Source organism: Rhinopithecus bieti, unplaced genomic scaffold, assembly GCF_001698545.2.
Source record: "Rhinopithecus bieti isolate Rb0 unplaced genomic scaffold, ASM169854v2 scaffold_6906, whole genome shotgun sequence".
NCBI classification, from domain to species: domain Eukaryota; kingdom Metazoa; phylum Chordata; class Mammalia; order Primates; family Cercopithecidae; genus Rhinopithecus; species Rhinopithecus bieti.
The window spans coordinates 50,119-63,960 of record NW_016805194.1 but is presented as its reverse complement, the minus strand read 5'-3'; the positions used below and the strand labels follow the sequence as shown (position 1 = coordinate 63,960).

The 13,842-nt window shown below is 33.2% G+C and overlaps 1 protein-coding gene across 1 annotated transcript in view; it reads right to left on the bottom strand.

Annotated features, from left to right (window-relative positions):
- Positions 1 to 13,842, bottom strand: part of RFX3 (regulatory factor X3) — a gene marked incomplete at its 5' end in the record, with an annotated part of 147,816 nt that overhangs the window by 130,369 nt on the left and 3,605 nt on the right. Inside the window, one exon of the mRNA XM_017871691.1 lies at positions 4,160 to 4,257. Coding sequence (XP_017727180.1) covers positions 4,160 to 4,257 — 98 coding nt within the window. The remainder of the gene's footprint in view (positions 1 to 4,159; positions 4,258 to 13,842) is intronic.

The window sequence follows — 13,842 nt, the reverse complement described above, 5'->3', positions numbered from 1 at the left end:
GATGGTCTCGATCTCCTGACCTCATGATCCACCCGTCTCGGCCTCCCAAAGTGCTGGGATTACAGGCTTGAGCCACCGCGCCCGGCCAAGATAAAGATTTCTTAATTTGACCATAATACAGCATGATGTCTCTATTTCCACTTTGACTAGCATGATGTAGGAGCCAGTGGGGGTGGTATGAGTCAAAAAAGAGTGGGGGAAGAAAAAAATCTTTTTATTTAAAAAAAATATTTCTTAGCTACACCAAGAAATTTCCATTGAAATGAACTCTCTACATGGTATGCAATGTTTCCCAGCAGGTTTAATCATAGTATTCTAAATGATTAAATATCATAAATAGTAAGAATTTATAGAAATAAAGATAATGATCAAGACTTTGAGAAAATCTTGGAAAAACTACTGCAAGGAAATACACAAATGATGTAGCATAGGTTCCTACAGAAGCAAGGATAAAATAAACAGGGGCAAAAGTGAAATAAATTACCTTCTCCCTTGAGCAAAAAGCTACTATATTCCAACACACAGTGCTGTAAAGCAGTCTCAGTTGTTTAACTTAAATGTACACTCACTCACTAACCCACACTGTTATGCCTGTTTTGCTGGCAGTAATTGTCCATATTCACAGGGAGAACCAGGTAAACACTTCAGTATCATCAAATTATAATGATTACACTTTTTCATAAGTGACGACACATATCTGTGAGAGCTGTCATCACCTCTTGAGTGAGACCCCATGCATTATGGCTACATGACATGGGGACGCTGGTGACAAGAGCATTAGTAAGCATGCACAGGTTGTAGGGCCATGTACTGGGTGCTCAAAAGTTCATGATAAAGATCAGAGTCCCTATCTTCTGGAAGTATCATTAGCAAAAAGCATTTATTATCACACAGAAGTGGGACTCTGACTGTGATACAAGTCAGGGATCAAACACTAACTTGCTATTAATTCAGTGTGGTAGAATAGAAGAATATGGAATATTCTTTCCTAACATACATGGAGTGTGCCAAATAAAAAGAAGCTACAGAAAGACCCTAAAATGAACATTAGAGACAAAAATTGTAATAGTCAAATGTCAGCACTACAAAATTACAGAAAGACTGAAATAGCTTATGCTGAAAAAAATTTTCCAGTCCTATTTGAGAAAAAATATTCAAAGTCCCTAGTTGCTAAAATTTTGAGTATAATTCATGGCAGCACAATGACATTTCCTTATTAAGTATAAAAATGATGCTATAGAACCTTTAGTCAAAAATCATCCTTGATAGTAAAGAAAGGTTTTTAAAGATGCATCTTCTCCCTCTTGACCAAAAGTGCACATTTGTGACATTATCGGCTAGAGTTGAGGATACAATTTGAGTCCACACAGACCAGATCAAAGCTAATTGGACTTTGTGACAAATGACCTCATGACCTAGACCTCATTAGTCATGATCTAACCAACTGAGCTAGTGGGCCATAGAAAATACATGTTAGCACTAGATATTTGCTTTGAATCATTTCTGCACTTAAACGGGCTCTATAGTTTTAAAGAACTTACCTTACAAATGCTGTTTTTCTAAGGTTTTGTGAATGAATGAATTCATTCAACTCATGTTTACCTATTATGTGGAAGACCCTAAGATCATTGATAAAGCAGTTTAAAAATGCACAAGACAATATGCAGAATTTAGAACCGTAAGTAGTCGCGAAAAATGTAAACAAAGTGCATAATTTTACAGCAATAACTAATGTTTATTGAGTGCTTACTATTCTTTAGATGATACATAAAGCACTTTTGATTAACTGAGGTTACAGGCTGAGTATCCTATATCCAAAATGCTTGGAACAAGCAGTAGTTTCGAATTTTTTACTTTTTCACATTTTGAAATATTTGCATTATATACTTACCAGTTGAGCATCCTTAAGCTGAAAATCTAAAATCTGAAATGCATAATGAGTAGTTCCCTTAAGCATTATGTTGGTGCTCAGAAAGTTTCAGATTTGGGAGTATTTTGGATTTCTGATTTTCGGCTCAACTGGTACTCCATTTCATACTTAACAGACTAATCTCTCCACTTTAGCTTGGACCAATACAAAACGAGAAATAACTGTGATAGGTACTATACAGTTAACTCTCTCAGTACCCATTCCAACTGCCCTTTTCCCTTGTCACATTCTACCACAACAGACATGAAAGCTACAAACTCCCATTCTTACATTCCCCTGCAGGTGACCATTACTACTTGTCAAAGACAAAGATGAAATGACAACTGACAACTGGGTGACCTCTAGCAGTGTCTAGAAAGCCATTTATTTTCCCTGAGAGCATAAAGGTCGAAGTGGCAGGTGTCTTTTTCATTTGGTATAAATGCCAACAGTAGTTTAAGTTTACAGTAAAGATTCCAAAATCATGCTCCAGGGGGCCCTGGACCTAAACAACAAATAAGTAGAGTGAAAAACATTCGTAGTGTGTCTAAAATATGTAAAGAGGTATAGATTTAAGAGGGTAACAGAAATTTACTGACTTTATAATGGGCCAATCACCTAAGTAAATGTAAATGAAACAAAATGACAAGTTCTCATTGAGGGAGAGTTCTTCCTACTATGGGAAACATAAACAAGCATTCATAGTACAATGCTGTAAGTAAAAGTCAGGGGATAATGTTGCCTTTTATAAGGGAAGGATAAGCTAACTGCAGAGAAGGAGAGTCAGGGTCCACGTCACAAAGAAGGGAGTAACATGTCTGTCTATAAAGATCACACTAGACTGGGTTTGGGGAGACTGGGAGGAAAGGAGAGAAGACAGAGAATGCTATTTCAGCAGAGAAAATGACATGTCCAAAAACCTAGAAGTATGAAGGGGAAATATTTGGGGAAAAATGCGCAAAGTTGGTTATGCCTAGAAGGTAGAAAATAAGGCTAGGGAGGTAGGAATGGGGAGAAAGCCAGTGTGGAAAGTTAGATTTTATTTTATAGGCAATGGAGGTAGTGTTAGGCAGTAGTGATGTGGGTAGATTCAGTGACCAAATATAGTAAAAAATGAGAGAAGTAAGAGTCAATGAAAAGCTTCTAGTTTTGTATCATCTATTATGTACCAGGCTGTGTATTCGGTACTTTAAATATATTGCCTTGTATCCTCACAAAAACTCAATAAGAGTGAGATTATTCTCCTTCCACTTCCATGGAAACAATAACAAAAAGCTCAGAATATTTAAGTACATTGGTCACAATTATAAAATGAATATGAAGTTAACCAGAATTCTGTTTTTAGTTATAATAATAGATAACAACAACTGAACTCACAGGTCATGAATACTTCTGGTGTTAAGAGTTATTACAGTGGTGAATAAAAACAAAAAAAGTCCTGCCGAAACTTCATGGAACTTATAGGTTGAAATCATGGAAATAAATGAAATCACTCAAGGAAAGAGTAGATGTAGTAAGAATAAAGACAGCAGAGGTTATCATCCCGGGGTATACCAACATCGATGGGAGGTGGGCAGAAGAGTCAGTGAGAGAGCCTGAATTCATTTTAGGTTAACCGAGGAAGCCAATGGGTTGCAAGCAAAAAAGCCAATTTGGAAACAATCCTAGTGACTTACAATAATTCTTAGTTTATTTATTTATAATAACATTCTGCGTCTTATTCCAAAGCAGCTAAGAAGCCCAAATAAAAATTTATACTATTATTGAGGCAAAAGAGATAACCTGGTTTCGGGCAGGGGGCAGGTTTAGGTAGGAAAGTAAGATTTATTGAGTAGCAGGCAATTTTATGTGGAATATCTTATTTTAAAATGTTTAAAATCCCAAACTCCATCACATAAAATTGACCTTGTATATAAAACAAAAGCATAGAGTTTAGAAGCTATCATTAAAATACAGATATCACTAACAAGGGGTACATACATTTTTTCTCTGCACAGGAATAACTATTAAAGGGCATAAGACTTTTAATAATTTAAAATATCCTGTGGGGTTAAGTGAAAGGAAAATGAGCGCATATTCTTAATAAATGTAGATAAAAGCTCTAAACATCAGCTTAATTTCAATAACTCTGTTCTAGTACAAAGTTACTCTGAAAACAAGGAAACAATCTGGGAATAGTAGGAGGTGTTCAAAAGTACATTATTTTTCTCTGAGTGGGGGAATTAAAAAGACTTCCACATATAAACTTACATTGCTCCATTGGTATAGACAGTATCGCTTCCTTCCACATACTGCACCTGAGCTGGATAGACATGTTGTACCTGCTGCACAGTCTGTACCTGCTGTACCTGAAAAACAAGTATTAGGACCTTAGTAAGAGGTAGGTATGATAGGAAGAATACAGAGCATTAGATCTACCTCAAAGGTTTCTCTGGTATCATTGATAAATGTGAGAATGACTTATAAGAAAAACTATCAGATTCATGCTGTAGTTTCAAGATAAGTGTGTGTTGGTTCCAGAGCAACTACAACATTTATGCAGAATAAATTCTGTAACATTCCTGCAGGTATAAATGTATAGACACATTTCAACTGTTCAGGTTTAAAATTATAAAAGTTCTTGGCCAGGCACGGTGGCTCACGCCTATAATCCTAGCACTCTGGGAGGCCAAAGTGGGCAGACTGCCTGAGCTCAGGAGTTCAAGACCAGCCTGGGCAACACACTGAAATGCTATTAAAATACAAAAAATTAGCCGGGCATGGCGGCGTGTGCCTGTAGTCCCAGTTACTCGGGAGGCTGAGGCAGGAGAATTGCTTGAACCCGGAAGGTAGAGGTTGCAGTGAGCCAAGATTGTGCCACTGCACTCCAGTCTGGGTGACAGAGTGAGATTCTGTATCAAAAAAAAAAAAAAAAAGAAAAGTAAAAAAAGAAGAAAGTTCTTATTTTGGTGACATGAAATTCTATTCCATTTTAATTTTAAAAATTAAAGCTGAATTTTTTAAAATCAAGAACAATTCATATAGAAAATTTCAAATACTCAAATTTGTAAAAAATATTGTAATAACCCTATGTACTTGTTATCCCAAGATAATGATCTTTTCATGTTATTCCCTTCATAGTAGGCATCATTTTAAAAGTCGATAATAACAGAAGGGGCAGGTGCAATAGGTCACCCCTGTAATCCCAGTACTTTGGGAAGTGGAGGCAGCTGGATCACCTGAGGTCAGGAGTTCAAGACCAGCCTCCTGACCAACGTGATGAAACCCCGTCTCTACTAAAAATACAAAATTAGCCAGGCATGGTGGCGCATGCCTGTAATCCTAGCTACTTGGGAGGCTGAGACAGGAGAATCACTTGAACCCAGGAGGCAGAGGTTGCAGTGAGCTGAGATTGTGCCATTGCACTCCAGCCTGGGCAACAAGAATGAAACTCTGTCTCAAAAAAAAAAAACAAAAAAAAAAAGGAATTCCAGAGATTATATCATTTCACAGGTAAATATTTTCATTTGTATTTCTAAGAGATAGGAATTGTTTTTAGCATGAACACAATAATATCACATATAAAACATTAACTATTCCTTAACATCATCTAAAACTCAGTCATTGTTAAAATTTCCCTGATGGGTCCAATCACTATATTACTGGTTTTTTCAAAGTAAGATCCAAACATGGTCTACATGATGCATTTGGGTTGATATTTTCTTTCTCTTTGACTCTCCAACAGTTCCCCCATCATTTTTATTTCCTGCCTATTACTTATTCAAGAAACTGGGTCATTTATCTTGGAGAATTTCTGGCACATAGATTTGATAAACAGCATCCTGAAATGTCATTTAATATGTTCCTCTATCTCATGTATGCTGTATAAACTGGAACCTGTTGGGGCTTGAACAAGTTCAATTTTTTAAAAGTTGTGTACTTCCTATGGTACCATATCAGTTGACATATAACAACTGGCTGTCCCTCTGCAATGTTAAGTTTGACCAGTGGAGTCATACGTTGTCAGCTGGATCTGTCTGTTAATAGTATCCTGCTCCCTATCCACGATTTGCCTGAGGATATTAGTAGCCATTGATGATCATTTCCTACAGATATTATTTTAATAAATAAAGGTTGTTAACTTGTGGTAGTCTATTATTCTTTCTTCATTTATTAGCAAAATCCTTCTATAAAGAATAAATTCCTCTCATTAATTATTTAGTTACTTTGAAAAGTTTTTATGGGAAGAATAGGATAAGTACATGATTCTTTTATATTACATCACTGAAAATGACTTTATCCCCCAGTAACCTCCAGAGGTGATCGATGTGTTTTTTCACTTTGTTTTGTTTGTATCCTTATGATTCTCAGCTTTTGAACATATTGAATGATTTTCAATCCTAGCAGTCTTTTTTCCTTGCTAAAATTGTCCCATTGTTGGCCAATGGTAGTCTCTTCAAACTGGTTCCTATGACATAAGCCCATCTTTCTTAACTCTGCTACTTTCTGCTATAACAAATGTTCTAGACTTTTGTCATATTTCCTACTCAAGATCTGGAATCAGACATTTCTTCAAAAAACCCTGGCTCTTGTTAGTGGAAAATGGTATTCAAAGACTACAACTGGAACCCATGAATGCTCACTGCTAGGATGCTATTCATATTTCTAGGTCCTTTCATTGATCAAAGCTAGAAATACAAATATTTTGAAGGATAAAATACATATAAATTCATACTAATTTTTTCATTGAATTTTAAATAGATAAAAATTAAATATACCTTTGATATATTTGCCCATCTTTGCTCTTAATGCTACAAATTTTGGTTACTAGAGATTTTAACATGATTACTTATTTGCTTTATCATGAAATTTTATGGTTTCAAAATAAAATACCATATTACTAATATTTGATTATTAAATATTATTTGTTTCCTCCAATTTTTCTGCCCTTAAGATATATGCCCCTAGAGATGTATAATTGTATTACTATAAAGTCACTTAAAATAAGGCATCAGCTTGATACACAGTTAAATTCATGTGTTTAATTTTCTTTTTAATTTTAGGATTTGCTGTATTTAATTTTGATTTAATTTTGCTTTATTATTACATAAAATATCTATGTGGTTCCAAAGCCAAAACTATAAAACAAGGAATATATTTGGACAGATGATCCTCCTTTCATCCCTGTTGCCTCTATCATACTAACTGCCCCCAACACCCCCCATAGGTAACCATTTTCACTATTTTTTGGTTTATCCTTTCCTTGCCTTTCTTTTTCTCTGTATCTTTTTAGACATACACGCAAATGTATATGAATGTGTATATAAGTACCCACATGTGAATACATATACACCTCATTCTAAGAAAAAAAAACAGCATTTTACACACACTGTTCTGAACCTTGCTTCTTAAACTTAACAATATAGCATACATTTGAAGATCATTCAAGTATGATACATTATGACATAAAATAAAAAAGGAACCTATTTCTTTTACTTGGAATTATGAAAATTTTCCTCACTACAAAATTCAGAAGTGATAAAAAACACTTTTAAATAAAATTGTAAACCTGTTTGCAAGGTTAAAATATAATAAGCAAAACCAAAGACAAATGAGCATCCAAAATTTTGAGAGAGAAAGACTGATAATCCTATTTTTAAAATGTATAGAAAATCTTGGGTTGGGTGATGCCTTTTTAGATATAATACCAAAGGTGTAATTCATCGAACAAATAATTGACAAGCTGGATTTCATTAAAATGGAAAATTTCTACTTTGAAAGACACTGTGAAGAAAATGAAAAGACAAGTCACAAACTGGGATAGAACATTTGCAAGACTGATCTGATTAAGGATTGTCATCCAAAATTTACAAAGAGCTCTTAAAACTCAACAATAAGAAAATAAACAAGCTGATCTTAAAAAGGGCCAAAGACCTTAATACAGATGACAAACAAGGATATGAAAATATTCTCCCATCATAAGATACCAAAATCTAAAACACTGAATTAGAATGGCCAAAATCGAGAACATTGACAATACTAAATGCTAGCAGGGATGTAGAAAAATATATAAACTCTCATTCATTGCTGGGAGGGATGGAAAATGGTACAGATACTTGGAAAGGCAGGTTGGTAGTTTCTAACAACACTAAACATAATCTAATCATATGATCCATTAATCATGTTCCCTGGTATTTATCCAAGGAGTTGTAAACTTATGTATACACAAAAACAGGCATACATGTTTATAACAACTTTATTCGTAATTGCCAGAACTTGGAAACAACCAAGATGTCCTTCAGAAGGTGGATGGAAGAATAAACTGCACTACACATCAAAACAATGAAATATTGTTTTCATTAATTCCAATAATGGAATATTATTTTGCACTGAAAAGAAATGAACTACCAAGCCATGAAATGACATGGAGAGAACTTGAATGCATATGACTAAGCGAAAGAAAGTAATCTGAAAAGGCTACATACTGTAGGATTTCAACGATCTCACATTCTGGAAAAGGCCAAATGACGGAGACAGTAAAAAGATCAGTGGCTGCCAGTGGGAGAAAGGAGAGATGAAAAGGCAGGGCCCGCAGGATTTGCAGAACAGTGAAACTAGTCTGTATGATACTGTAATGGTGGATACATGTCATTATACATTTGTTCAAAACCATAGAATGTACAACACCAAGAATGAATTCTAATACAAATTTTAGACTTTGGTTGATAATGATGTGTCAATGTAGGTTCATCAGTAATAACAAATGTACCTCTCTGGCAGGGAATGTTTATAATGGAAGAGGCTATTCATGTGTGAAGCAAGGGGTTTTATGGAAATCTCTGTACCTTCCTCTCAATTTTGCAGTAATACTAAAGGTGCTTTAGAAAAATGAAGTGTTCTCAAGAAACTAAAATCTTTTTGTAAATGTGAATGCACATACATATGTAAATATACAAACATATTCTAGTTTAATTAAATAATATAAAAATGAACAGAATAAAATAAAATCATGCAAATATTTATAGACCTTGAAATGAAGAAACCTCCCTAGAAACATTCAAGAGCCAAATGCCAGAAAAGTCAGTCAGATTTGAACAACAACAACAAAGACAGTTTAGAACAAATAACACCATAAACAAAGTTCAGAATCTAGACATCATTGAATAAATAGTTTGCAATATACTTAATAAGGTATAGCATCCCATATATATAAATACTCCCTATAAATCAATAAAAAAAAGAACTAAAACATGTTAGAACATAGGTGGGTCACAAAATTAAAATTATAGATGAACGACAAATGTAAATGTTAAAAGCTCAACATTAAACGTAATCAGATAACTTCAAATGAAAAGAAAACTACTTTTTACTATCTAGAACTATACAAATTACCAAGGGATTATATTAATTAAAGACAATATTTTAAGAAAACAAGCATGCTTACATATAGTCAGTAGTAATATAAATAGGTTCTTTAGGCAATTTAAAGGTAATTTATCAACAGGCATATCATTTGACATTTTTGTGAATTTCCTCAACAAGAAAACTCAGAATCTGAAGAGTTGCTGTCCAAAAAAATTTCAAAAAATATGTAATTTATAAGAAAAAGGAAAACCTTAATGATGATGAAACTTGACATTATCAAGTCAATTTTAATTCGACCATTCCATAGAATACATGGCCGATATAAAAGAATAAAGTAAGATTTATATGTATTTTAGTAGCAAGATTTCCAATATATATTACTAAGTTAAAAAAAGTATGTTGCGGAACAATACTTATTCTTACAGTATTATTAGCTTTGTGCTTACAAAAATGAATTTATGAATATAGAAACATAAATGTAAATAAAATGTGTGTATGTGTGTGTGCATATATGTTTGTATGTGTATATGAATTCATATAAAAGAGAATACAAGGATATATACCAAACTTCTAAAAATGGTAACTCTGCTGAATGACATGAAAAGAGGTGAGAGGGGTGAAAAAACTATCTTTTATTCTGCATATTTATGTTGCTGTTAGATTTTTTAAGTGAAAATGAATTCATATATTATATACATATTAAAGTCATATTAAACATAAAATCATACTTAAGGTCTTACCACTATGGCTGGTCACATCTTAAACATCTCTGCACCTTACACATTAAACACCTTACACATCATATTAAAATACATTGAAAGTTTATAAGACTTCCGCTTCAGGCCATGCTGGAGTAAACACTACTGGAAATGCCCCGCCACATGAAACAAATAGAAAACTTGACAAAATATATAAAATAATGTTTTCAGTCATGTGACAAAAGGCATCATAAGATAGTGATCCTTAAGAGAACGGACACAAACAAGGTGAATCCTGCCATGATCCTGGCTTCTGACCTAGAACCATTTTCCACACTGCAGAAAAGGAAGAGAGAAACTAGGACAGAATGATGGTCTCACTCAGATAAGGAAACAAAGATTAGAAATGGGAAGGCTTAACAGCCGCTGAAATGTGGGAGCAGAGTATTAGAGAAGGCATTAGAGAAAATGACAGCAACAGACCCAAGAGAATCTCTCATCATTTTCTGAACTGCCACGTGTGAGGTGCAGAGATGTTTTAAGATGTGACTACCCATAGTGGTAAGACTTTAGTGAACCCCTAGGGCATTCTGTAGATGTACCAGAAGGGGTAAAGCCTTAGTAGTAGGGCTATACTAGCTCTAGAGTAAAGACAACTTTCGGCTCATCCTAATGACGCTAAAAAACAAGACTTGACAATATCAGTCTGAATTACAAGCAGTGTAACTGACTACCCAAAACAAAATGTAATATGTTTAAAGGAAGACAGCAAAATCCAGACTTACAATACCGTAAGAATCATAATGCCTAGCATACAATAAAAAAAAAAAATTACACATACAAAGAAACAGGGAAATGTGACCTGTAATCAGGAGAAAAATCAATCAATAGAAACAGACCTCGAAATGACAGAAATGAACTAGCAGGCAGAAACTTTAAAACAGCTATTATGAATAGACTTATGATTTAAGGGAGAACATGAACATGATAAGAAAACAAGAAAGAAGCTATAAAGAAGAACCAAGTACTATTTGTAGAGTAGGAAAATATAATATCTAAAATGAAAATTTCACTGATTAGGATTAAAAGCAGATAACACAATAAAGAAAAGACCACTTAAAATGAAAGCCTAGCAATAAAATCTACCCACCATGAAAAACAGAGACAAAAAAGAAATGATGAGAAATAAAGTATCAGTGAACTAGGGGACAGTATTTAGTAGTCCCAGACAGAGAAGTAACAGAAAACATATTGAATAAAGAGTGGTAGATTTCTTTTTCCAAATTTGAGTGAAATGATAAACACAAATAGAAGAACATCATCAATGTACTGACAAAGAAGCCAAAGTAGCAGGATCACCAGAGGCCAGGAATTTAGGACTAGCCAGGGCAACACAACAAGACCCTGTCTCTACCAAAAAACATTTTAAAAAATGAATAGAGAAAGAACATTAAACCAAAATGCATTATAATTAATGTGCTAGACCCAGTAATAAAGAGAAAAAAATTAAGCAGATAGAAAAAAAGATAGATAACAGGCAGCAAATATTAGAATGATTGAAAACTTCTCAGTCAAAAATAATGCAAGTATGAGACAAAAAAATAACAGCTTTAAAGTAGTGATAGAAAAAAAATTTCAACCTAAATTTCCATAACCAGTGAAATAGCCTTCAAAATGAAGAGAGGATCCTTTTCTGACAAACAAAAGCTGACAAATACTTCTCCAGCAGACAGCCAATGAAGATAATGACAAAAGAAGTTCTTCAGACTGAAGAAAAAGAATACTAGATGGAAACTGAGATCTACATAAAGAAATGAGAAACATCAGAAATAATAAATTTTAGGTAAGTTATAGGAATTTTTTGTTTTCTTTTACTTTTCTATAAAAGGTAATTGACTACGTAGAGCAAAAATAATAATGCCTAGCGGGGCATTATTACAATACATGTAGAAGTGAAATGCATGAATAACAAAAATAGCACCAAGGACAGAAGAGGGAATTGAAAATATTCTTTTATAATATTCATATGTATTTAGTGGTAAATTATTGGTTGAACACAGACTCATAAATACATATTTTTAAAAATCTTTGAATACTAAAGAAAAAAATGAAGATAGAGTGTCATACTAGAAAACAGTCAATAAATCTAATAGAAAGCAAAAATAAGGGAAATAAAAGAACAGATGGGACAAATAGAAAACAATAACAAGATGCTAGAATTAAATGCAACCATATCAATAATTACCTGGAATCTACAAGATTCAAATCCTGATTGTCAGAGTGAGTAAAAATGGGTGAGATCCAACTATATGCTATCCACCAAAACACAATTTAAATATACAGAAACAGGTTAAAAATAAAAGGATGTAAAGAGATAAACCTTGCAAATACCAATTATAAGAAAAAATGAACTGGCTATATTAATATCAGTCAAAGTAGACTTCAGGACAAAAAATATTACCAGATAAAAAGAGAAATATTTCATTAAGAAAAATATCAAGAAATAACAAATCCTATATGTGTTTGCTCCTAAAGACAGAGTTTCAGAATACCTGATGCAAAAACTGATACAATGGAAAGAAGAAAACTGAAAAATCCAGTAACAATTGGAGGTTTCAGGGTTCTTTTTTCCATAATTGATATGCAAAAAAGACAGAAAATCATTGAGAATATAGAAATTATCAATCAACTTAACCAAAATGACTTTCACATCATAATCTATGTAACAACAGTAGAACAGGCATGTTCTGATGCACATGAACATGCTTCATGAAAGTTCAAACAATGAGGAATAAAATAAGTCCCAAACATTTAAAAGTATTAAAACAATACAGAGCATGCTCTCTGACCAAAAACATTAAATTTGACATCAAGGACAAAAAGATATCTTAAAAAGTCCAAAATATTTGTAAAATGAACAAAATACTTATTAATATAATCTATGGTTTATATCACGAAGAAATCACAAGGGAAATTAGAAAATGATTGAACTGAATGTTACTGAAAATATACCATAATTTTCAGAGTGTAGCCAGAGCCTTGTATAGAGGGAAATACAAATTTCCCTCTATAAATATATATATGTTAGGGAGAAAATATCAAAGGCAATAACCTGTTTCCAGTTTGTGTTAAAAACTGAAGAACAAATCAAACCTAGGATAAGAAGAAAAAGGAAGGAAGGAAGGAAGGTTAATAAAAGAAATAAAAATCTGAAAACAGAAAAAATAATTGAAACAATAGCCAGGTAGACTTATCAAAGAGAAAAAGAAGACACAAATTACAAATTCCAAGGATGAAAGGGGAAACATCACTATACATCTTTAAAAAAAAAAGGTGATAATAAAGACAATGTAGTGTCAATAAATTCAACAACTAAGATGAAATGGACAGTTTATAAAAGACACAAATGACCAAAACTTGCACCAAAATACTCAATCCCAAATCATATATATAAACTTGAATTTATTCCCACAGAGGAAACTCCAGGCCTTGATGGCTTCAGTGGTAAATTGTAGGAAACATGTCAAGAAGAAAAAAATTGCCAATCTAACACACATGTTTTAAAAAACAAAGAACAACAGAACATCTCCCAACTGTTTTTATGAGCCTAGCCTAAAAGTGAGACCAAAACTAGAAAAGACATTACAAGAAAGGAATACTACAAACTAATGTCTCTCATAAACCTAAATGCAAAAATCTTTAACAAAATGTAAGTAGATCTAATCCAATAATATATTTACAGGGCAATACATCATAATCAGGTAGGGTTTGACCCAAGAATGCAATGCCAGTTTATTTTATTTTATTTTATTTTATTTTATTTTTATTTTTATTTAGTTTTTTTTTCTTGTTTGGAATTTGTCTCTCTTTTTTTTTTTTATACTTTAAGTT